General features: G+C 33.1%; 2 protein-coding genes and 1 long non-coding RNA gene across 3 annotated transcripts; 2 read left to right on the forward strand and 1 right to left on the reverse strand.

The window, feature by feature from the left end:
• The first annotated feature begins 95 nt into the window (after positions 1–95).
• Positions 96–5928, forward strand: LOC132908618 (DNA-directed RNA polymerase I subunit RPA1). Its single transcript, XM_060962764.1, has 5 exons — positions 96–307; positions 415–4778; positions 4853–5008; positions 5098–5401; positions 5477–5928. Exons 1-5 carry the CDS (start codon positions 124–126, stop codon positions 5608–5610), a joined length of 5142 nt encoding a protein of 1713 aa, XP_060818747.1. The 5' UTR covers positions 96–123; the 3' UTR covers positions 5611–5928.
• Positions 5662–7484, reverse strand: LOC132908661 (thioredoxin-2). Its single transcript, XM_060962876.1, has 4 exons — positions 7320–7484; positions 6297–6413; positions 6114–6227; positions 5662–6029 (listed from the first exon to the last, which is right to left on the reverse strand). Exons 1-4 carry the CDS (start codon positions 7341–7343, stop codon positions 5967–5969), a joined length of 318 nt encoding a protein of 105 aa, XP_060818859.1. The 5' UTR covers positions 7344–7484; the 3' UTR covers positions 5662–5966.
• Positions 7485–7548: 64 nt separating this feature from the next.
• LOC132908670 (uncharacterized) lies at positions 7549–8450 on the forward strand. The gene is made up of 2 exons (XR_009658393.1): positions 7549–7648; positions 7899–8450. It is a non-coding gene; the product is annotated as an uncharacterized LOC132908670 (long non-coding RNA).
• Positions 8451–24556: the final 16106 nt, after the last annotated feature.

A 24556-nucleotide genomic window follows, 5' to 3' on the forward strand; every position in this document is an offset into this window, starting at 1 on the left:
AACTATTCTACAAAAAGTATGTATAAATAAACTCTCATTCTTAATAAATTATCGATAAAATTATTAAAAGCAATCCACTTGTTTTGTAGAAACAAAAAAAACTACGAGCCAACATTTTTCAAAATGGTACAACATAAATATCTTACAACACGTCTAACTCCAAAACATCTAGATCCAAAATGTTTAATGTTTTCTATGTTTACTGCAAATGACATAAGAAATTTAAGTGTTACTAAAATAAGGACACCATTATCATTTAATATCTTGGGACATCCATTAAAAGGAGGTTTATATGACCCAGCATTAGGTAATAAATGAAACAATGCAAATTATTATATATATTATTTATATTTTTATATGAATTAAGGAAAGTAAAGGTACAATTTATCAATACATATTTCTTTTATTAATTAGGACCACTTTTAGAAAGTTCGGATCCATGTGCAACATGTGGATACAATGTATTCAAATGTCCAGGTCATTTTGGACATATAGAATTGCCTATGCCAGTAGTAAATCCACTGTTTCATAGAAGATTATCTATGCTAATCAAATTAGCATGTCGTAACTGTTTCTCTTTACAAATTCCATCTTATGTAAAATTGTTACTTACTGCAAAATTGAACTTACTTCAACAAGGATATCTCAGTGACCTTGAAGATTTAGAACAAGAAGTAATGTTTGTTGTTTCATGTTCAAATAATCCTTATGAAGTTGATGTGCAAGCTGTTCAAAATGTAATTGATAATTATACTGAAAATCTTCGCAATAGACCAAGACTTAATCAGTCTATTGTACAATATAATGAAATTCAACTAAATACCAAAAATATTAATATGCAATGGCATACATACGTTGAAAATGTTATAAAGCAGTATACAACATCGAAAGTCTGTGCAAATTGTAAAGTACATATACCAAAAATTACAACATTAAAAAATAAAATTATGACCACTAAAATATCTGAGACACCTAATACTCCTCGGACAGTAAAATCACGTGGAGCAGTACATAAGTTAGAGTCAGTTATAATAATGCCAGATCAATCTAAAGATTACCTCAGAAAACTTTGGCAAAATGAGAGAGATTTCTTAAAAGTACTTATACCTTGCTTTGGAATGGTAGATATTGAATATCCAACTGATATATTCTTCTTTGAAGTAATACCAGTTTTACCACCTATAGTTAGGCCAGTTAATTTTGTCAATGGACAAATGATAGAACATCCACAATCTCAAGTTTACAAGAGTATCATCCAAGATTGTCTTGTACTTCGAAATATCATTCAAACAATTCAAGATGGTGATACAAATCAACTAACAGAAGAGGGAAAGCTTGTTTTTGAACAAATAAAAGGTAATACAGCAACTGAAAAATTACACAATGCTTGGCAAAATCTGCAAATAAATGTGGATCATTTAATGGACCGTGATATGAATAGAACTGCAGATTCTGCAAATTGCCAGGGTTTAAAGCAAGTTATAGAGAAAAAGGAAGGAATTATTAGAATGCATATGATGGGTAAAAGAGTTAATTTTGCTGCTCGTTCTGTTATTACACCAGATCCTAATTTGAACATAGATGAAATTGGCATTCCTGAAGCTTTTGCAATGAAATTAACATATCCAACACCAGTTACACCTTGGAATGTTGTACAGTTAAGACAATTAGTTTTAAACGGTCCTAATATTCATCCTGGTGCAGTAATGGTTGAACACGAGGATGGAAGTATACAACGCATTTCTAGCACAAATACTGTTCAAAGAGAAGCTATTGCAAAACGTCTTCTAACAACAAGTGATAAAGCAAACAAATTTTTTAAAGGCATTAAAGTTATACATAGGCATTTACAAAATGGAGACATTCTGCTGTTAAACCGTCAACCAACTTTGCATAAGCCTAGTATAATGGCTCATAAAGCACGTATTTTAAAGGGAGAAAAAACATTACGTTTGCATTATGCTAATTGTAAAGCTTATAATTCAGACTTTGATGGTGATGAGATGAATGCTCATTATCCCCAAAATGAACTAGCTAGAAGTGAAGGCTACAATATAGCCAATGTATCTAATCAATATCTTGTACCTAAAGATGGTACTCCTTTAAGTGGTCTCATTCAAGATCATATGGTTTCTGGTGTGCGATTAACAGTAAGAGGGACATTCTTTTCACGTGAAGATTATATGCAACTAGTTTATGCTGCTTTATCTACAATACAAGATAATATAATTCTTCTTCCTCCCAGTATTATAAAACCAGTACCCTTATGGTCTGGTAAACAAATTGTATCCACTGTTATCATTAATATTATTCCATCAAATCAAGCACGCATCAATTTGACAGCAAATGCCAAGATTAGTGTAAAAGAATGGCAAGTTGGAAAAGCACGGCGGTGGAAATGTGGTACTGAATTTTTAGATCCTAAAACAATGTCAGAAGCCGAAGTAATAATACGAAATGGAGAATTATTATGTGGTGTACTTGATAAGACACATTATGGTGCAACTCCATTTGGTCTTGTACATTGTATTTTCGAATTATATGGGGGAATATGCTCTACAAAGTTGTTAAGTGCCTTTGGTAAATTATTTCAAGCTGCTTTACAAAGAAATGGATTTACTCTTGGTATTGAAGATATTTTATTATTAAATAAAGCAGATAAGAAACGGAAAGAAATTATTTCTAACTGTAGAAAAATTGGAGAAAATATCCAGAGATCAATGTTAGAATTACCTGATGATGTACCTATGGATATTGTTACATCTAAAATTGAAGAATCTTATTGGAGTGACCCTAAATTCCGTGCTCAAATCGATCGAAAATATAAAAGCGCATTAGATGTCTATACTAATGATATAAATAAAGCTTGTTTACCAGCTGGTCTTTTGAAAAAATTTCCAGATAATAATCTACAATTGATGGTTCAATCTGGTGCAAAAGGTTCTACAGTGAATACTATGCAGATATCTTGCTTACTTGGACAGATTGAGTTGGAAGGAAAAAGGCCACCTTTAATGATCAGTGGGAAAAGCCTTCCAAGTTTCCTTGCATACGACCCTACACCAAGAGCTGGTGGTTTTATCGATGGTAGATTTATGACAGGGGTCAAACCTCAAGAATTCTTTTTTCACTGTATGGCTGGCCGTGAAGGTCTCATTGATACTGCTGTAAAAACTAGTAGATCAGGCTATTTACAAAGATGTCTTATTAAACATCTTGAAGGATTAAGTATCAATTATGATTCAACAGTACGAGACTCAGACGGTAGTATGGTGCAAATTTATTATGGCGAAGATGGGCTTGATATACCAGGTTCACGATTTTTGAGGAAGGAACAATTAAGTTTCTTAATAGACAATAAAAATGCGATTCTCAATGAAGAAACAGTAAAGAATTTAAAAATGGACTCAGATACAGATAAAATTTTAAAAGTAGCGAGAAAAATTAAAAAATGGGAAAGTAAAAACGGAAGTGCATTACAAAAGAGAAGAATTAGCTCATTTACAAGGTTTTCAAGGGAAGATATGAATATTAAGAAATCGAAATACAAGGAAATTAATAAAAATAACGGGAGGAGCAAAGCATCTCTTTCATTGATGAGAAAGTGGTTAAGGACTAGTGAAGAAGATAAAAAATGGATTTATGCCGAATGTGCAAGATGTCCTGATCCAATAATGTCAAAATATAGACAAGATATAGATTTTGGTGTATTTTCTGAACGATTAGAAAATTTAATGGACGAATATATAGCTAGTAAACCTAACAATTCGATTATAAAAAAGAAAGATTTAAGAGACCTCTTGTCTGTGAAGGTAATGAAAACTGTTTGCCCGCCTGGTGAACCAGTAGGTTTATTAGCAGCACAATCAATAGGAGAGCCATCAACTCAAATGACTTTAAATACTTTCCACTTTGCTGGTCGTGGAGAAATGAACGTTACTTTGGGTATACCCAGATTACGTGAAATACTTATGATGGCATCGAAAAATATTAAAACGCCTAGCATGGAGATACCATTCTGGAAGGACTTAAAGAATGTAACAAAACGCTCAAATAAATTAAGGTTACAATTAACAAAATGCGTTTTATCCAATGTTTTAGACAATATTAATGTAAGTAGGAAAATGGAGCTATTGCCAAATAGACAATTAGTGTATACTATGACTATTAATTATCTTCCTCATAAATCGTATAAATCGGAATTTTGTATTCAACCACATGAGGTATTGAAAAAAACCGAAGAAATATTTTTTAAGGAAATGTTTAAAGAAATTAAAAAGATTGCTAAAGTAACAGGTGCTTTAGTATATGTTGAAGAGGAAAAGAAATCTATGTATGAGAATGATGCTTTATTAGATCAAGCAGAACCTGATGAAGGAGCAGAATCTGCATTGAAACATGCAAATTTAGGAGAAATGCACGAATCTTCAGATGAAGAAGCAGCAGTAGAAGATGCGGATGCAACTTTACTACGATCAATTTCGCGTCATAGAGAAAATCAAGAATATGAGGATCCAGAAGAAGTAGAAGAAATAGAAGATATAAATGAAAGAGAAGATGATATTCTTGTAGAGCATGAAAATGAAAGATTTAAAACTAATGACCAACAACAAGATGAAGACGATGATGATCATGACATAGAACATGAGAAATCAGACTATATTGTAAATGAAACTTATAGTGCACAGAAAAAGAGGGATATTAAGAATATGTATACTAATGTAATAGAATATGATTATGATGAGAATAAATTCACATGGTGTAAATTAACATTTTGGGTAAGTATCATAGTGAGAGTTACAGATTTTCTTCTTCATAAAAAGAATTAGCTGATTACAATTTTTTTCTGCAGTTACCTCTTAAAATGTTAAAAGTGGATTTACCAACGATAATTAGAAATGTTGCAAATAGAGTTGTTTTATGGGAGGTACCTTGCGTAAAACGTGCTTTTACATTTCAAAATAATAATGGAGAGACAATTCTTAAAACTGATGGTATCAACATAGTAGTAAGTAAAAGTTTTGTATTATAATGCATATGTGTATGTGATCACAATTTTGTATTTTATTATTTATTCGCAAATTTTTTGTAATATAGGAAATGTTCAAATATGATAAATCTCTAAATTTAAACAAATTATATTCCAATGACATTTATGGTATTTCTCAAACATATGGTATTGAAGCTGCTAACAGAGTTATTATAAAAGAAGTGAGAGATGTATTTAAGATGTATGGAATCACAGTTGATTCTAGACATCTATCTTTAATTGCGGATTACATGACTTTTGATGGTAGTTTTCAACCTCTCAGTCGTAAAGGAATGGAAGGTTCAGCATCTCCATTGCAACAAATGAGTTTTGAAAGTTCTCTTAATTTTTTGAAAAATGCGACTTTAGAAGGTAAGAGAATAGAGAAAGTGACGGAATTATTTATTCATTGAAAAATTAGGTGTTAATTATGTCTTTTATTTACAGGAAAACGAGATAATTTAGTATCGCCTTCTAGTCGATTAATGTTAGGTCAACCTTGTAAATCTGGTACTGGGTCATGTTCGTTATTGGTAAAAATACATAAACAACCGGAAACTACCTTGTCAGTAGGTGGATAACAAATGTGAATAGGGTTAATATCAAGAATAAATTACTACATATATATGTAATTATGTAAATAAATTTAATATTTTATATCAAATTTTGAAAATTATTTTTTACATTATCAGACAATAACATAAGAAAGAATTACATTGGATGTATATTTTTTTATAAGCTGATTACATTTTATTTTGCAACAAATGTATAATAAAACTGACAATGTATTAACAAAAAATTATGTCTCTTACATTTTGCAAGTAATACATAACTTCATTTTTACTGATTATGAGATTTTTGCTAGTTACCTTTATTGATTAATAATAACCAATAGACAATTCTGTTCAAAAATACTTCTGCCATTAAAATTATTTATTCACTTATGCTTCTGAATTGTGCTTTTAAGTTTGTCGTAATTAGCACCTGAGAAGGTTTCCAGCTAAAACATTATATTATACATTATATTATGAATTCTTAATTGTATTCTTATATGAAATAGATATTAACTTAAAACAATACATACCACTTTACTATTTTTGATGAAAACAAAGGTAGGCATACTGCTAATTCCATATTCACTAGCAATGTCTTCACATTCATCTACATCAACTTTCAAGAAGATAACATTTTCCATTTCCTATTACAGAAAAATATTTTGTAAGAATTATTTAGCAGACATCTTTTTATATAAGGTAAATTATCTAACCTTTGATAACTCTTCCAGTTTGGGCGCAATCATCTTGCAAGGCCCACACCATGTAGCAAAAAAATCAACTACAACTAAATTATCTCCAGCTTTCTCAAGCTGGCTTTTTAGATCAGCCTGCAAAGATAACATACAAATACATTATATTGTTAAATATAATAAATTACCCTACTGTAATTATACAATACTATTATATTAGCTTTACATTTGTCCTAAATAGATACCTGGTTCTGGCTAGCTATCTATAGTTATCACATACCTATCAGCAAATTAAATATAGTGCATGTAGATATTTTTAATGAAAATTAGAATTATATATCAATAAAATTATTTGAAGTACGAAGAATATTTCCTTTAGTTCATGATTTTTCTAAACTTAAAAAATTATACTTTTAAAAAAATAAAACAATAAAAAAGAAAAAAATATAAAAATCGTTTTTAGGTACAATTCTATTTGAAGTATCTTTATCAATTACATGATTTAAAATCAATAAATAGATCATCATCGAGTTAGATTGTCCCGCCCATAAAACTCGTCTATCATGGAAGCATGTTTGAATTGCATGCTTCGATACAACGAATCTCGCCAATGCCACGAACTACATTGATGTCGCAATTGGAATTATTTGTAGTTGACGTAATATAACGTGAACGTCACGCTCGAAAATGTTCACCGCATCAATTCCATGGCACTTAAACTAGCTAGATGAACGAACGCCGGTATGATTCGATGTGCCGATGATGATTCCAACTACATCAGACATGCTTCCTACAGAAACCTCTTCGTTGTATTATAATGGAAACTTTGCTACTAAGTAGAATTAAGCAAGCTTGAATCGATTATTTTAAAGCCAGTCGATTTTGTAGAAAGTACGCGAAATGCGAATAAATTATATTTGTAGCCTAACCAACTAATTTTTTGTTTCTTGTATTTTTAAGCCTAATTTCTAAATTATTTAACACATATTACACGAATTGTATATGTAACGAATTACACGAATATATAGGTATCTAGTTACTTACGGCATTCATAACTTGGACGACCATTTTTGTTTCTTCTCGGAAATATGTTAACGCTTGACTACAAGTAGTATAGAACCAACGGTTTCGATGTTCGTCAACGACTGAGCGCTGTGGTCGGAATTCAGAATCCTCCTCAGTAATTCTGTTCCTCCCTCTCTCACACTTTTCTTCCTTTACATTCACTTTCCTTCTATCTTTCTTTCTCCTTCAGACTTGGGTCCCATAGAATAGTGTCTAGTGTCACACTCGTACGTAAAGTATAGGGAAGGTGAACAAGTTGCGTACTGCTTGTATTGTACTCCAAAAGACCTCCAAAGATCCGCCAACAGGTGCGGATTAAGAGGGGAACCAGAGGAGGCTATAGCACCGGGTCTTGCCATTCAATAAAAATACATTTTATTTTATAACGAATAATTCACTTGTTTATCTTATGGAAAGCTAAAAGAAATAACTATTTTCTAAACATACATACTGTCGTTTAAAAAATTTTAAACATAACTCATCAGAATATAAATGTAATTTCATATTTATGTAAATTTATATCATTTTAATCCACTCTCCTCATATTTTTCTATAAAGGCAGTCTCCGTTGGGTCAATATTTCCAGGCCTTAAAAATCTTCTATCCGGCCCTGTCCACGAACATTTCCGAATGTCTAGATAGATCACACTGTACTTCCCAGTAATGGTTTATATCATAGTGAGGAAGTGCACGCAATTTTGAAGGATGATCGAACAAATTGCACATGTTACAATTCATTATATTAATACGAAACGCTACGTTAACACGAAATACAGTGCAATAATTGAATTTGTATTATCTTCGATCTTTGGTATACCTCCACCTTGGTTCAGTTCTATTGCGACGCAGTTCGTACCATTCAATATCTTTTGCTTTTTTTTTAATCAACGATAAGATATTACGGTTTATACATATTTCAACATTGCACTGTAGAACAACGTTTATGAAATTAATAATTAATTTTACATAAAAATAAGGACAAATGCATGTATATTTTTGTACGTACTGTCATTATTTTATCAGGTAAAATAGTCAACCTATGAAAAGATGATAGCAGTTCCGATAGTAGTTAAGCTAGTGGTTCTCGGTAATGATTTTGTGACCAAATAACCTTGGTTACAAAATAACATGGAATATGTAGGTCAATCCTCTTAAAGAAATCGATTAATACGCTAACGCTAGTTTCTATTATTTCCCTAGATTGATACTAAATACGTTTAATAAGAATTAGAATAAATGCTGATAAATTTTAAATCGTTACAATTAGGTATTATATTATTTTAAGAAGTGATTAGGTACAATATGTATAAATAATCAGTGTGAATAATATACAGAGAATAATTTGAATCATAAATGCTATTTAACACACACACACATTGTAATGGCATCACGTGATTTTCCTGTTAAAGGTGACCAAGAGTTTCAAGTGAATTATTAACTTTTCATATTTGTCTATCATATCATACGTATCTATGATAATGTTACACCTGATACTTTGTGTCTATGTTTCAAATGGATTTTTATTCATTCGTAATGCAAATAATTATATCGATGTAGTAACATAATATTTATTACGCAATAACGATGTGACGTGCGATGCAAAAAATTAGTAAACATATACACATATGTATGTAATGCTCCAATATATTACTAATTTTTTTGTTAAAATAAATCATTTTATACGCTTGCACAGAATTTTTATTTATAACAGAGTTACATTCATTGCAATCTATTTTAAAGTAATATGGCAATTAAATAAATATGACCATAATAGAATTCATTAGATATTTAAAATTTACTTAAAGACTTATTTATATAAGTTGTTTCATGTAAGAATAAATGTTACATTTTAAGAAAAATTCAATTTTATTTTCAATCCACAACACCCGAGATTGACTTGGTTTTTGAGAAAATTGAGCATAAAATTTTATCAAGTATACTTGAACATAGTTCATTCCGGAATAGATAGGACTAAATAATCAACAGGAAATCATTCTGCGCGTAAAAGTAAATCGAAAATGTACAATAAAACTTTTTACAAGACGCTTTGTTTCCGAGAAAAATAAATTTGAAAATTTATCATACGCATGTACTTATTAGGCCAATTCTTAACTAAATATGTTCGAATTCTATTTTCTTGAAAATGAAATTTTAAACGAAAAAATTTTATTCTACATTTTCGATTTATTTTTACACATAGTATGATTTCCTGTCGATTATTTAGTCCTATCCAGTTCGGAATTAGCTATGTTCAAGTATACTTGATAAATTTTCAAACTCGATTTTTTCGAAAACTGAGCTGAGAATGAACAAAATTTATTCTATATTTTTTTTTATTTTCCACAAACAATTTCGTCGTATCCACTTTTATAAATTGTTTGGCTGAGTAAATTGGGTATGGGTAGTTCAAATCAAAACAAATTGACAAAGCAGACAAGCATTTTCAAATTGAGATTAACTTTAAGCCACGATAAATTATATATTAAGACAATGATAAAGTATTATAGATTTATTATTTAGTGATAAATCAACGAAATAACTGATCACGACTGATGGAAACTATTATTCATATGTGTACATGTATGTATGTTGAATGGAATTTCCCCGTATTGATCAAACATTTTTCTTATGTAATCCTATAGCAAATTCTGCAAACTTATAGTATGTATCATTGCGAACAATAGCATATTTAACTTAAAAACGCAATTTTGTTATTATCTATCATAATGTTAAAGTTGCTAGCAAAATTTATTACGTCATGTTTTGAAATTCACATTTAGAATAACTGTAGTAAGGAAATATCAATTAAACATTATATAAGTGTTACGAAGATAAGGAATAGATTATTCATGAAACGAGTGTGTGATAAGAGTTATTGTTTTTGTATATAGATAACATATCATTGAAACAGGAACAATATTTGGGTATGATTTAATATGTTACACAGTATAATTTCATATTTGTACTTGATGAGTAGTAAATTTTATTTTAACAATCTATTATTCATTTAATGTGAATGCATATTATTATAATGTTGATTTAAATATCCGTAAATGTACAACACAAAGGAAGGAGTATAATCAACGAAGAGATACAGAACTTTCCGTACCTCGTCACTAGTAAAATATGCTTGATGTAATATTTATTACGGTTTTGACAGAATTTACGTATATTTTGACCTGTGTTTTAGGGACTCTAGAGACCTCTTACCATTTCAACGTTATTTCTGATATTACCACAGACGAGGTACAGAAACGGTCTATATTTCGTCGCTGATATTATTGATTCAGAATAGAATTAGCCATCGACCGTTAATTAAGGATAAGGTAGATTGGAGACTGGAGAAATAAAAGATACAATTTACCGTTCGTAGATAACATCGTTATCTATGAACGATCGGTATTACAGAACGTGCAACTTACGCGCAAAGATTCAAATTACTAGCGATGTTTTTAGTTCTAAGCTTCACTGTTAGATAGTGACACTGTATAATTATTTCCCTTATTTCATACGATATTACATGTAATAATTAAGTTTAAACATTTAAAAGTATACAAGTTATATTATAGATATAGATGAAGGAGAAATTAAATTAAATTATACGTATAAAAATTGTAACCACCAATATCTCATTAATATAAAACATTAGTTTTTTTAATAATATGTAATATATATATTATCTAATGTATAATATGTAATTTGGAGCATTCGTTTAAACTATATCTTCATCTGTGAAAATCACTTTTCCCATTTTTTCCGAATCACGACATGTTTAACATTAAAAAATCTTGTCCTCGATTGAATGCTAGACGATACATTCTTATTCAGCCTTTCAATTTCCCTGCAGAGTTTTTGATATTTTGTAAAATGCAGTTCCACGGCTTCTCCACTTTTATTTTCTCTCTACTCTGAATTCGAACGGTATGCAAATTAACGAAACACTTGTAAAGATACGTAAACCGCTAAGCACAATTCATCGCGTGTTTTTATTATATTTAAAATTTTTCTTCATTATTAAGATGAATATTTTCTCTCTTCAATTAATATCATGCAATTAATATTCTCTATTCTCCTTTTATTTTATTCAACAATAATCATTTTATTCACAATATTATACCGAATAATTGTATAACCTATTCATCTCGTTTTCTATTCTATTTTTACTTTTTGAAAATCTAATTTTCTCTAAACCAATATGTATATGTTCTGTAATATCAATATCTAAGTTTCATCAAAAAATTTCCAAAAGATGATCAAAGAAGATTAATATCACCCTTTATATTCCATAAAATTGAATCGTGATTTTCCAAGAAGAGGACACACTTCAAAGAGAAACATGCAGCTCAAAACTCGATGACTTTCCGCATGATACGTGCAAATCACATAGTTCGTAAAGAATAGAAGGTAGTGTATTTGAAGAAACGATCGATATTCGTCTTAATAATGTACGAAAGGAAATTTCGTCAGACGTGAAATTTCGTTCGTTTCGAAGATTCCTCGTCTTTTTGCCAAACGAAAGTGCGGCGACATCTTGGAAGCGACGAAGCATCGTTTAGTCGCGGCCACTTTGCAATGATATATCGACCGACGTTCATGAAGAGATGACCAAGATGGCATTGTTAAGCTTTTATATAGCGACCAGCAGCAAGCTGGCTTCGCGTTAGTTACGCGTTAGAAAATTCGTTCCGTGCAGAACGACAGAGATTGCCGGTTTAGTAAAACGCAACTCTTTTTGGAGAACGCCGATGAAGATAACTGAAACGACAAACGTGACCGGCTGATTGAAATATTCCGTTCTTAGCTCAAATCCATTCTAAGGTTCATCTATTATTCTTATAATCTAAGATTTCTCTAATGCATAATGTGTTTTTTGAAATTTCCTACCATATAAAAAATATCAATTTAATAATATTAATTTATTCTGTATTATAAAATATAACGTAAAACCAAAGACGTTGAGATTTTGTATCTTTGTCACTTCTTTAAAATTAATTTAATTCTTTCAATATAGACAAAGCTCGTTCAACACAGAAATATTACTCGCTTTCACGCGGAAGTACTTGATTATTTACTCGAAATATCAAGTTTCTACATATCAAGATATTTAGAAATATCTATAAAATAGATAATAGAATTTGTTATTTATCAAATTTCCAATCAAAATATGAAATTGTTGAAAATGACAACCTGAGTACGCGCACGCCATCCATATGCAGATGCGCTAGTTACAATAAATAGTAACTAGAAGATAGTTCTAGATACAATCGATAGATTTAATCGATAGATTTAAGATGTTCTTTTGTTTTTATCCATAATCCATGTAAGAAAGTGCAATAAAGGTTATTCGGCTCAGTACGGTGTGACAGTTTTATCCAAAGAATAAAATAATAGCTATTTTACCTCTGAATAGAGAAATAATAGAAATACCATTACATAGACGTAGAAAAATATTTCGTACAAATGTGATCGTACCAAGTAGAAGGTTACAGGATGAGAACCATCTAAAGAACACCTTTCAGGTTATATCTTATAGAAGAATTCGACATAATATCGTTCTTGTAGGCTCATCCAAAGAGTAGACAGTTGGTGATCACCGTTGATCCTTGGTAGCATCGTCGCGGATCTATTATGACAAAAGGGACACAAGTGCCTTGCCGTTGAACAGCGTTACCAACGACGAAGATAAATCGGAAGAAATGCAAACGACGTTGCTACGTCGCTTGAATGAAGCTCCATTACGACGATTTTCGAGGACACCCTTCGACGTGGACAAGAACGGGCGGAAAAAGGGCGAGCTAGCAACCAGAGAACGGAGTGACATTGTGCCGGTGAAAGTTGGGTGAAGTGACACTCGAGATAAATGTTCCATCGCCGTTTTAAGGACTAACTGTTTCCTTCTTTTTTCATCTTTCCTCCCTTCCCTTTACTGTCCAGTGAACATTTTTATAAAATCGTCGAATGTCTTTTCACGCAAATTTTCCACGTGCCACGACAACAGTCGAGCCTACGGTTTACGTCTCTTTCCCTTGAAAAATTTTAATCGTCCGGCAAAGTTGCCAATGTTGTACAGAAGATGTGTGTTTATCACCTTAAGCGAATCGTCTTTCAGCTATGAATTTTATTCATTGCTTTTTACAAGCGTAAATTGATCTTGCTACAGTTGATCATTCTAGCCATTGATCTTTATCGATTCAAGAGATATCAATACAAAAATATAATTGCAAGTCCAATTAATAAACAAATTTGATGTTACGAAATTGTCGAAGTTGGCGTCTCTTTGTTATCGTATTGTTCGGTTCGTTACTATATCACATCAAAGTTCGTGGAAGGTCTGTACAGAAACAACGTGTAAAAATCATGCGCGATAATACGTACAAATTTAAGGGGGTGTCTTGAATTAGAAGGTCCTAAAATATTTTTGTGATTTTTTTTAGAAAGGAAAGAAAGATATGAAGTGCTGCTATCTTTAATTGGCGGGAAAGATCTACCATTATAATTCTTGACTAAAACAAAAAACCAAAAGAGGATTAAATTACTATATATTTTTCTTCTCGGTGAACTAAACAACGGCAGAAAAAAATGTGAAATTAAAAATTTTGGCGGGTTAAAAAATACATTGTTTAAAAGAAAAAATAAACTTTAAGATGCTATAACAATTATTTAACTAAACGTTTTCTGCCTTCGTTTAATTCACCCAGAAGAAAAATATATAATAATTTAATCCCTTTTTGGTTTTTTGTTTCAGTGAAGAATTATGAGGTGGATCTTTCCTGCTAATTGAAGACCGCAGCCCATGAAATAGGCTTAGAAATCTGTTATAATTTTTTTTTTTATTTTGAAAAAAATTTTATTGTATTCGTTAAATATATATAAAACCATACCTCAAAATTCAATAACTTTATTTCTTTCTTTTCCTTGTAAAAAAAATCACAACATAATGCTGCTTTAGAACATTCTAATTCAGAACACCCCCTTAAGAAGAGTATACAGAGATACTCTAACTGTATGTGTTCTAATTACGTGTTCGAGTATCCTTGGAGATGTTAAAATTATAAAAAAAATTATGTACGAATTCAAGGAATGTACAAGGAATGCAACAGTTGTCAAGAACATTTGTCAACAAGTTGAAATTACAAGATAGACGTAACGCAACTTGAAAATTCGTAGTACGAGAGCAGACGAGCAAAGATCGTGGAGCCATAGAACATGGATAACCGTATTAATGGAAAAATTCGCGGTAGAAGCGAGATTTCGGCGAGCTTTGAAAAAGCCTGTGCTCTTAACTCACCGAGAAATCGGGGATCATTAGGCGAACTTAGGTAGACAGGAGACCGAAAAGGGGCGACGGTTTCTCGCAACTGTCCGGTTGACCCATATCTTTCGTAAAAACTGAAAAACTGACGGACCGGAGGAAATTCCACGCAGATGGCGCTGTGCTTGCGCCACGATACGTACATAAATTTCCCTTTTTTTCTTGCCCTTGGCGCTTTTGTTGGCCCGGAGAGACGGTTCTCCTTTTTTCCATCCTTCACGAGGCACCACGCTCGAATGCTTTAGACAAAAGGACGCGGACTGCGTTTTACCAACAGACAGAGGGAGAAAAAAGAAGGAAACGCTGCACCGGGGCAAATGGACACAGGACAGCCCTCTCTCCACGAAGAATAAAATTGCGGTAGCTGTCGTGTCCGTTTACGTTTAACTGCTCGCTTAAATCTTCACCGTTTCGGAACGAACTAACTGCAATCGGACCACTTCACTTTGTTTAGCGTAGAGACATCGTCCGCTTCCACGTTGAACGCAAATTAATTGCTTTTTTTTAGCTACAAAATTTGCACGAGCGTGCTGAGTCGTGTTGAGACAAAGGAAAAATTATCATTGGCTCAGCTTGTAGTTTATTTACTGAATGTCCAGCTGGACAAATTGTAAAGTATAAATTAAATAATAATAATAAAAGCTTATAGTTTGCTTCAATTGGAATAGCGAATAGAAAGTAGAGAATTTTAGGGAATTAGAAATTTGGTATTTTATGTCCGAGCAAGTTTCCATGAAATATTGATATGTTACAAAGTCCAATTATCAAACCTATGATGATTTCGATGTTCTCACAGTCCTGATAGATTGGATTTTTATTTCGCGATAAAATAGTCGAAAATTGATCGACTAATGGGATTTTATTGAAACATTGTGATCGGTGAAGTTTGTTGATATATTTTGCTTGGAAAATATTAGTTGGATATTTAAAGAAGGATATCTGTAATGATAATCATGAATATCTATAGGTACATATTCACAAACAGAATACGATAGAATCATTCTACCGTATCTGCGCATTTTTTTTTATCATACATTTGAATAAATTTCTCTAAACAAATATAAGAACTTACGGTTGCGTATAGATCTTTTTAGAAAGTCAGAAACTTTTTCAATGGCTCGTAATATCTCTTTCAAACTTTTACTACCCTTTCTTTGGACCCACCGCCGTCAGCTTGAATTTTTCAGCAATTTCCAGTGACCACGATCCATGATGGCTTTATGGGGAACGTTTTTTAACTTCAAAACAGTGGCTTTACGATATTTTGACGGGATATCCGTCGACAATAAAAGAGAAAGATCAGCAGGACAAACGACGAGAGGAGTGAGATCATCGTATCTTTTCAAAAAATGCTACCCTTCTTTCCTTTTCTCGAACCATTGTCCTTTGCTCGTATCCTAACAATTAAACCTTTTGCTTTCTCAATTACATAATCTTCTCATAACTCAGGCAGTTTCGTTGAAAAGATTTGTATTAAAAAATAAAGCTATAAAAGTATCGATAAAATTACCATACTGCAAATAATACTATTACTAACCATAAATAAAATTATCAATTTCAAGCTATAGAAAAATATTATTTACTCGAGCCTCTTAAAAACTAGTATACTTGGTTTCAAACGTATAAAAATCATTCTATGAAGCTATGATAAGTATACAAATTCTCCTAATTTCGCCTGGTCAGTGATATCTTGAAAAGAAGCATTGGCAGAAATCGACAATGCACCGAAATTATAATCGAACACGTACAAAGTAACGTACTTTACGTACACGAAACGCAAATAACGTCTCTTTATTTTCATACTAACTTCGTACAAAAGCTCATTCTCAAATTTTTCTCATTTGCAATATTTTATCATAAAAGATATAACTTAGAAAACACGAAGTTGGCACCCCGCTGGGGGTAGCCACCCACATGCTATATTTATTTTATTTTTTATTACCAATGAGATATAACACTTTACCAAATGTCCTTCAGGACAAATTATAAAAACCAAAATAAAATAAAAAAAAAAGATTTGCAATATTCCTACTTATTTGCGATATTCTCGAAGATGGTATCCCATTAGGGGTAGCCATCCACATGTTAACAATAAAGTTAAACAAATTTACCGAATGTCCAGCTGGACAAATTGTAAAATACAAATGAAATAAAAATTTGCGATATTTGTAATTACTATAGAAAACTTCTCGTCGTACAAAATTCATCGGAGTTTACAGAAAAGTCAATATCGTTAATATTACGATGTAAATCTCTCCATCAGAAAATTCATCGAGATCTCCAGGAAACCCAATATCGTCAAAATATAACGATATAAAACTTTCCATCAAAATTCATCGAAGTTTACAGACCAACCAAACGAACTATTCACAATTCTAACGAAAATCGAGGGAACCGAAAGAACCGCTGTATCACGCAGGGCAAACGAAATTGGAATAAGACGAGTCCTCGAATATCCGGCTGAAGATTCTCCATCGAGACTTTTGTCGTACGACCGTTTGATTCGGTAATTTTATTGGATGTCGCGAGTTCGAACGTTCCAGCCGCGTTTACACGAAAGGATAGTCGCGAGCAGTCGCAGGGATTTCGTAGTTGGAAAGTGATTTTCCGGGCAAACGGAGAGAGGCCACTGAGTGACTGAAAATCGTCGCACGCTTCATCGAATCTTCTCCTTTTCCTTTTTCGCGTATAATGCCGATGTTTGGACACACGGCCGAAAAGGCTTGGACTTTTCCTTAGGCCGGGGACAAATAAACAGTCGTTTATCTCGTTGGACCACGAATGCGACCAGTCGACCGGCTGCTTTCCCCATTTTTCGCCTGCATCTCGTCAGATCGTTTGCCTTTATCGTTAATCCAATCCATAGAAATTTCGTCGCGGGAAAAAAGGAACGACGCTCGTTTCCTATGGTTTAACTAGAAGTTTGTGGGAAATCGTATTCTTGTTCGGAGATAGAGAAATTGACGATGGGATTGGGCTTTAATGGAATGGGAACGAAGGAATTATTTTCGTGGTTGATGAATTTTCTATTTTTTTCTTTTTTTTTCCGTGGATGTTGCAAAGGAATAGCAGTTTGAAAGGGTTAGGAACTTTTGTTGGAATCTTGAAAGCAAGTGTTTAGGTAGTTTCGTTGAAATCTGTACAGGTACACAATCGCGGGATTCTGTAATTAAGAATAAGAATTTGAAAAGCTTCGTCGTAAGTATTATGCATTGTATTGCTCTTTATTGTTAATCAAAACTGAGATTGAAATAAATGCAAGAAATTCTTCATTGTTCGCAGTCGTTGATAAATTACTCTGCGTGGATTTCTTTTAGCCACGAGGCAACGTAGTAATTTAATATCAGTGGTTATGACTGTAGAAATATCCTTTCATAAAGATCGTGAAAGTTTCTCCTATGCGTAAATCACAATTTACCTTGTTATATAAAAACGAACAGATACATGTAATTGTATTTCTGTCTCTATAAAAGTTGGCATAAACCTTACCCCAAAAAACCTGTACATTTTGTGTACGCAAAGTACTCTGTAACCCGCCATCCTTAAAAATTCATAATTTCAATAAAAACAAAAAAAAAAAAAAAACATAATTCTAAGTATCGAATAATTAAATATCATTGAGTAGTATCAAACACTAATTACAAAAATACCAAATATATTTTATGTAGCGCTAATCAAATCGTTAAATTCTTAGAACACTTTAAAGTTGGCAAGAATACCGTTTCGACTTGATTAAAAAAAAAAAAAAGAAAAAAAGATGGTTGAGATAGAAAGCCCGGCTATCGTCCACGGTCGGCGAAGTATTTTGAAGCGTTTTACGTGGGCATGGCACACGCCAGCAATCTTCGACACGCTTCAGAGGCACGCGCGCCATATGCTCGCAGATAACTGCGTGGCCACGATAATTTGCGAAACCACTCTCAGAAACGACTTTTCGACTCATCCTCCTGTCTAATCCTCCCAGAGACTAAGGTTATGGTTCGAACAAGGGAATTCAAAGAACCATCACCGATATTCGGTTAACAAGTTTCGGAAACAGAAGTTCCTTGAAACTGGTATATATAGAAACGCTACCAATCATTATCCGTGCTATAATAACTGTATTTTTTTGTTGCTTCTTGGGTGGTATTGTAGTCCTTTACGTATCGTTATTTGCTTTGTCACTGCAGTCATGGCTAATTTAATACTCTTGTTATTTTCACACATATGGACGTTCATTAAAAAATTTCTTTCTTTTTCTATTATATTTAAATATCTTTCAGCTTTGCGTTTTCATAGAAATCTTCAGCCCTGTACTAACTAACTTTTAATGTTATTGCAAATATATGAAAATATTTCTATACAAAGTATTTCGTTTCTTTTTAATAGGAAAGAACAAGTGATTTTTATCAGACTTAAAGCTGGCACACTCTCGTCTCATAAATAAAAATGAACCAACTAAGTGCAATCATTGTAACTGTATTTTGTTCGTAGGTAATGTTCTTAATTGTAGCAACATTTCTGAATATAAAATTCTATTTGGTCTTCCAAATGAGATTCAAACGTGTCTAGTCATAAAAAAACATTGTGAAAATCTTATGATGTATTATATTAATTGAATTATTATTTTTAAAAAATTGTTAATTTTAGATTAATTGTACTGTAATTGTACCGTATGTTATTTATGTTCAGAATGTATTAGGTCGTCCGAAAAGTTTCTTTCGTTTTATAAGGAAATAATGGATGCAAAACATTTTCCGTTTTATATTATTTTATCGAATCCTATGATCTATTTTGTTCTATAAAAATAAAGATCACAACGTTCGACAGATTAGGTTTCATGTTTGTATAAAGATGCTTCGTTGTAAAAGACGTGTCTGTAAGACACTTTTCGGACAATCTAATGTATATACCATTATTGAAGCTCGTAACTTGCCTTAAAAAAGGGGCTGACGCGTCAAATAAAGTAAACAATAATAATAATATATTTTTATGCATCTCCGCTTCGACTAATTTTAACAAATCTTCACTCTCCAACAACTACCACCTCAGAACACGATATATATTCTGAAAAATAAACTCAACAAACGCGTAACTATCCCTGCAGACACCGACAATTGTGAAGCTTTTACAACAAAATTAGAAAAAAGTAGAAAACGAGATGCGAAAACCTACGGAGGAAAAAAAGATCGAGCGTGGATTTGAAGAGTGGTGCGGCTGGATCGCAGGAAAAAAGAGGAATATGTAAAAAAGCGTATGCGGAAGCTGTCAGACGTAATCAACATCAACGACCAGCCTCGGTATTGGAAATCCCTTTTTTTCCCTTGCCGGTAAAAAAAAATAAAAAGCTCTGGTTTTCTAGGGAAACGGCGGAAAAAAGGGGGCGAAGGGTCATACGACGTACCGGTTCGATTGGAATCGGTCGCGGCCGCGTTTCTACTTTTTCTTTCTCGTTGCGGTTCGCACGCGGTAACGTTACGCGTGTATCGTGTTACTTTTCGAATCGTAGGTAGAGTTACATAAGGCAACAAAGTACTTTTCCAATTGTTCAGAAAGTTCGTCTTCCTAGGCGATCAGTTTAGAACTCGATCGCACGAACGAGGAATCTACTTGCGTTAGAACCTACTTAGTTAGGAAAATATAACAAAGGTTATATTTTCAACTCATTTTGTTCATTCATTTTAAGCTTCTTTACCTTTTACGTTTCTGAATCCTTAGATTCTTAGCGTCATGATCGATCCGGAATTTTTCTGATAATCGACACTATTATGTTGAATGATATGCAGTAAAAATTCTAAAAACGCGTGGGAAGCTGTGCAAAACGAGGAGTCTGGTTAATTCGGGTTCAGTAGACAGATTATAGGACCCTTTTACGCTTTAACAAGTACCAGTTATTTTAACTACTATTGGTATAAGTAATCGTGATACAAAATTACTTTGATTTTCAATAAATACAAAAAAAAAAAAAAAAATAAAATTCCTTTAATTACTGCTGCAAAAATCATTGTGTTATCGCGGGAAAAAAATGTAACATAAAGTAAAAATTTTAAAATAAAATTGTAAAATGAGCATTTTGACTGGCCTGGTAGTTCTAGTATTAATTAGAATTTTATTTATAAAAACCATTTCAATAGAATAACGTATACATAGAATTCGAAAATCTTCGTCGTTTTAAAAAATAGCATTTAGCGGTCGATGTTTCTCCTTTTGGTATATGATGCTGCTTGTAGCGAATTTTCTTACGTGTTGTGAATTTTGTAGAGGAAAGTGCATAGCATTGAGTTTTGTAATAAAAACGAAATTAAAAAATGCTTGATTCAAAACAACATCGATTGTAGCTTACGAGTAGACGCTTATAGAAGATACATTTTACTATGTCTTCTTATTACAAACTGGAAGCGTATACATTTGTATTCTGAAACTATATTCCATCAGAGGATCGAGGAAGAGATCTTTCTATATATGTGCCTGATCCTTGCGGAAAGAAGTTTGGAACCTGGACGATGCGTATCACGATCCGAGGCTGGACCCAGGTGGTTACGAAATTTGTAGAAAAACCAGAGTACCTGATGATTCGTCGACCCTTCTCGTCTTACTTTGGAATTTTTCAAATCGACGAAGGCGATCGATTCGTTGAACGACGCTCTTAATGTTCGCAGAAACTCGAGCCACTGTGTGACGTAACAATGGCGATTGCTCCTTTTCGTCGCTGGACAAAACTCCTTCCACCTACAATACAACCGTACCTTACGTACGGGTCCCTTATCTCGGTTACGTATCTTTATGCCCCGATTTCAATTCTCTTCGTTCCTTCTTACGTAAAAATGTATGGATCGTCAGATAATTTATATCTGAAATTTTCTCAATTGCTGCGAAGCATCGCGAATCTGTTGGATCGATACGTTCAAGCTATCGAGTTTCGCAAATCTTGTTAGAAATGTTATTACGAATTTTATTACAAACTTTCCGTTATTACGTTTTATATTAATATTCATTTCTCCAGTATAACAAAACTGGCAAAATTCGGACGAAACCTTTCTAAAATTTTTAATTTTTCTTCAAAATCAAACATCGCGAAAGTAAAATTTGTAAAGCACTCTGAGCTTTCCCGAGAATTATAATTACAATTTATCATCTATCGCCAAAAAGAAAAAGAAGTGCGATCACCTATCCTACCTCTGCCACCGTCTAAATGTCCAAAAACATTCAGAATCCTATCCTTTGGCGAAAAGCTTTTCGGTAACCTCGCGTCAGATCAGAAAATCTCATAAAAAGGACCGCATTCTCGTAGCTGTTCGACCAGGGTGATTTTGCATCTGGTTGCGAAAAACTGGACAATGACGGCTTTACGATCTGTTTGCTGCAAACAGCTCCATTTCCCGCAGATTAAAGGATTAGATGTAAGGAGTATACGCCTGGGTAGCTGTCAATAATGGAAGAACAATGTCGGTAGTCTTCTAAGAGGGCAGCAAGCCGCGCTTTTAACCGATTGTCGGCCGTGTTTGCCTAAACAGAGAGCTTCGATTTTTGAACACGAAAACCAGGACATCTTTGTGAACTTGGAGGCAGAGAGTAAGAGACAGAGAATTCTCTACACCTTCGAATATTCCTCTGTGTTTGGTAAGAATGTAGGCGTCTTCCGCACGGTGTCCAGCACGCTCCAATACCCAAAGGAGAAGGGATTGTGTCGCGATCCTTAATACCTCTTACTGTCAGTGTAATACCCAGCTAATGGCAGAGTAAGAAGGGCAGAGGCATCGACAGAAGGTGGTCGGGCATTCCGGTTCGCGTAATTTTTTGGCCGACTGCGAGCTACAAACCCTTTTGTCGTCCCGATACTAAAGTGTAAAATAAGATATTGCGCCGATGGTTTCATGCGTTTCGCCAAGGTTTCTTTCTTTAACCGTGCACCGATAACTGTTATTTAAGTATACTTGTTACGAAACTGATCGGCTATCAGGATTATGCAACGTTTTCGTCGAAGTTTTATCTCGTTTGTTTGTTTTTCCCGCTAGAGGCGGTCTTTCTTTTTTCTTTTTATCGTAATGGATTTGTTTATTGAGCTGGTCACGTATATTTGGTTAAGGGAAAAATTTGTTGATGGATACGGAAGATGGATGGAAACATTTCTATCCAGCTACATAGCTGTACATTCTTTTGTGTCTTTCGTTCCATCTCGTTTGCTCGTAGTAGATCTGATTTCTATCCAATATCAAATATCTAGATATTAAACAGATCGGAAATTTCTCTTATGCTACTTCCAGTTATAGGTAAGAGTCTCGTAATAAGAACTCTCGTCAAGTTTTTCAGTTTTTTAAATAATAATCCATTCTATAAGAGTGGTTTAGACGCTCGTTACATGTTAGAATATTATAAAAAAGTAATCTATATCCTGATGTATCGTTAAATAGGAATTAGTACCGAACAGGTACTGAACAAAAATGAAAGATGTTAGAGCATTGAAGAGAGAGAGAGAGATTTTTTTATTCGATTTCCTTATTCGTGTAAGTGTCACTTTGTGGGAAAAGCTTACGTCAAAAGCACTATCAGCAGAGAGCACTAAATTAGGAATCGTTTCCCGTGGCAAAAGGAAGGTTTTCTCCTTAAAACGTGGAAAAATGGTAAGAGTGGCAGTTGTTGCCTTCGACCGTATGCATTCTATTTCGGTAACGCAGGTGGTTACGTGGGTGGAGCGGAATCATGTGTTGAGTGTGCGTTATGGACCGCAAGTGCCGCGAAAGGCAACCCTTCGGTCGTCAATCATTCTGCCGTGGCAATAGACTTCCTGGATGGAATTGAAACAGGACATGATCCAGAAACTGTTCCACACAGCTAGTTTTTGGCATTCGTTACGATTCTCGAGACTGAAAAACCTGTTGTATCAATGAAATTGAATGTGATTTTTGAAAGGTTCTTAGAAAATTTATTGGCTGGTAATAGAGCAATTGAGAGGTTTTCTTAAAAACCAATGAAAAAAAAAACAACTTTGAGGATATTTGTATTTTATTTGAAATCTAATCTAAACGATTCAGGAATTTTTCTGTAGAGACTGAGAGAAAAAAATTCTTACTTTTATTTTCCTTTTATTTTATATCAAGTTGGCTGGGTATTACGTTTTCGTTAATCGCAAAGATCTTATTAAATTAAATAGTATTTGTATCATTTTTTTATTTCGCATAGTTCAAGTATTATAGTAAAAAGCAGTTTAGTAAAGAATGTTAAAAGTATTAAATATTCTCGTGTAATTTTATTAAATGGTCAAGATAATATTATATAATAATATCTTTCGCCTTCTTTACTTATTGCAACTAATTACGATCCACAGAATAACATAGAATCAGCTACTCTTTAAAAATTTCTCATGTTACGTTTCCTAGACACCACGTGCGTTCCCAGTGCTAAATTACGAGGTACGGAAGATGAGCAGTACACGGGAAGAAGTACGAGATTCTATGTAATGTGATTCCGGTCGGTTCAGGCGGATGTCCGCTAGAGAAGGGATCAAGTGGCCAATGTCGAATAGCAACCCGCCAAAATCTAAGATCAACATACGTATGTACTAAAAAGTCACGCACATCTACGCTGGAAAAATACAATTTTCCCACAAGTTTTCCATGTGAACTTTCAGTTATTAAGGATGATCTTATGGTGTTTTAGGTTGCACCAAGTAATTATTGAAAATGAGAAAGAAATAACAGAAAAAGACGCGACAGTCAATTTAGTGAAAATAAAGAAATCTATTCCATGATGATGATTTTGAGCGATCTTTAATATAATCTATCTTTAATATTACGTTATTAAAATTAAAACTAAAAATGAAGAATAGATGCAAAACAACTGTTATCAAGAATTAAACGTTTTCATTTGCGATGTTCTTTATTTAACGCCGTACCTCGTTAATCGAAAGAAACTAGTTGAGAGAAAT

The sequence above is a fragment of the Bombus pascuorum genome, chromosome 1 (genome assembly GCF_905332965.1).
Source record: "Bombus pascuorum chromosome 1, iyBomPasc1.1, whole genome shotgun sequence".
Taxonomy (NCBI): Eukaryota; Metazoa; Arthropoda; class Insecta; order Hymenoptera; family Apidae; genus Bombus; species Bombus pascuorum.

What these genes read in the sequence shown, in the direction of transcription:
- LOC132908618 (XM_060962764.1), top strand. Translation starts at nt 124, where the DNA reads ATGGTACAACATAAATATCTTACAACACGTCTAACTCCAAAACATCTA. An exon ending in GGTGTAAATTAACATTTTGG is followed by an intron (nt 4,779 to 4,852) that starts GTAAGTATCATA and finishes TTTTTTCTGCAG; the next exon opens with TTACCTCTTAAAATGTTAAA. An exon ending in GAAAAATGCGACTTTAGAAG is followed by an intron (nt 5,402 to 5,476) that starts GTAAGAGAATAG and finishes TTTTATTTACAG; the next exon opens with GAAAACGAGATAATTTAGTA.
- LOC132908661 (XM_060962876.1), bottom strand. Translation starts at nt 7,343, where the DNA reads ATGGTCGTCCAAGTTATGAATGCC. An exon ending in TCGTCCAAGTTATGAATGCC is followed by an intron (nt 6,414 to 7,319) that starts GTAAGTAACTAG and finishes TTATCTTTGCAG; the next exon opens with GCTGATCTAAAAAGCCAGCT. An exon ending in AACTGGAAGAGTTATCAAAG is followed by an intron (nt 6,228 to 6,296) that starts GTTAGATAATTT and finishes TTTCTGTAATAG; the next exon opens with GAAATGGAAAATGTTATCTT.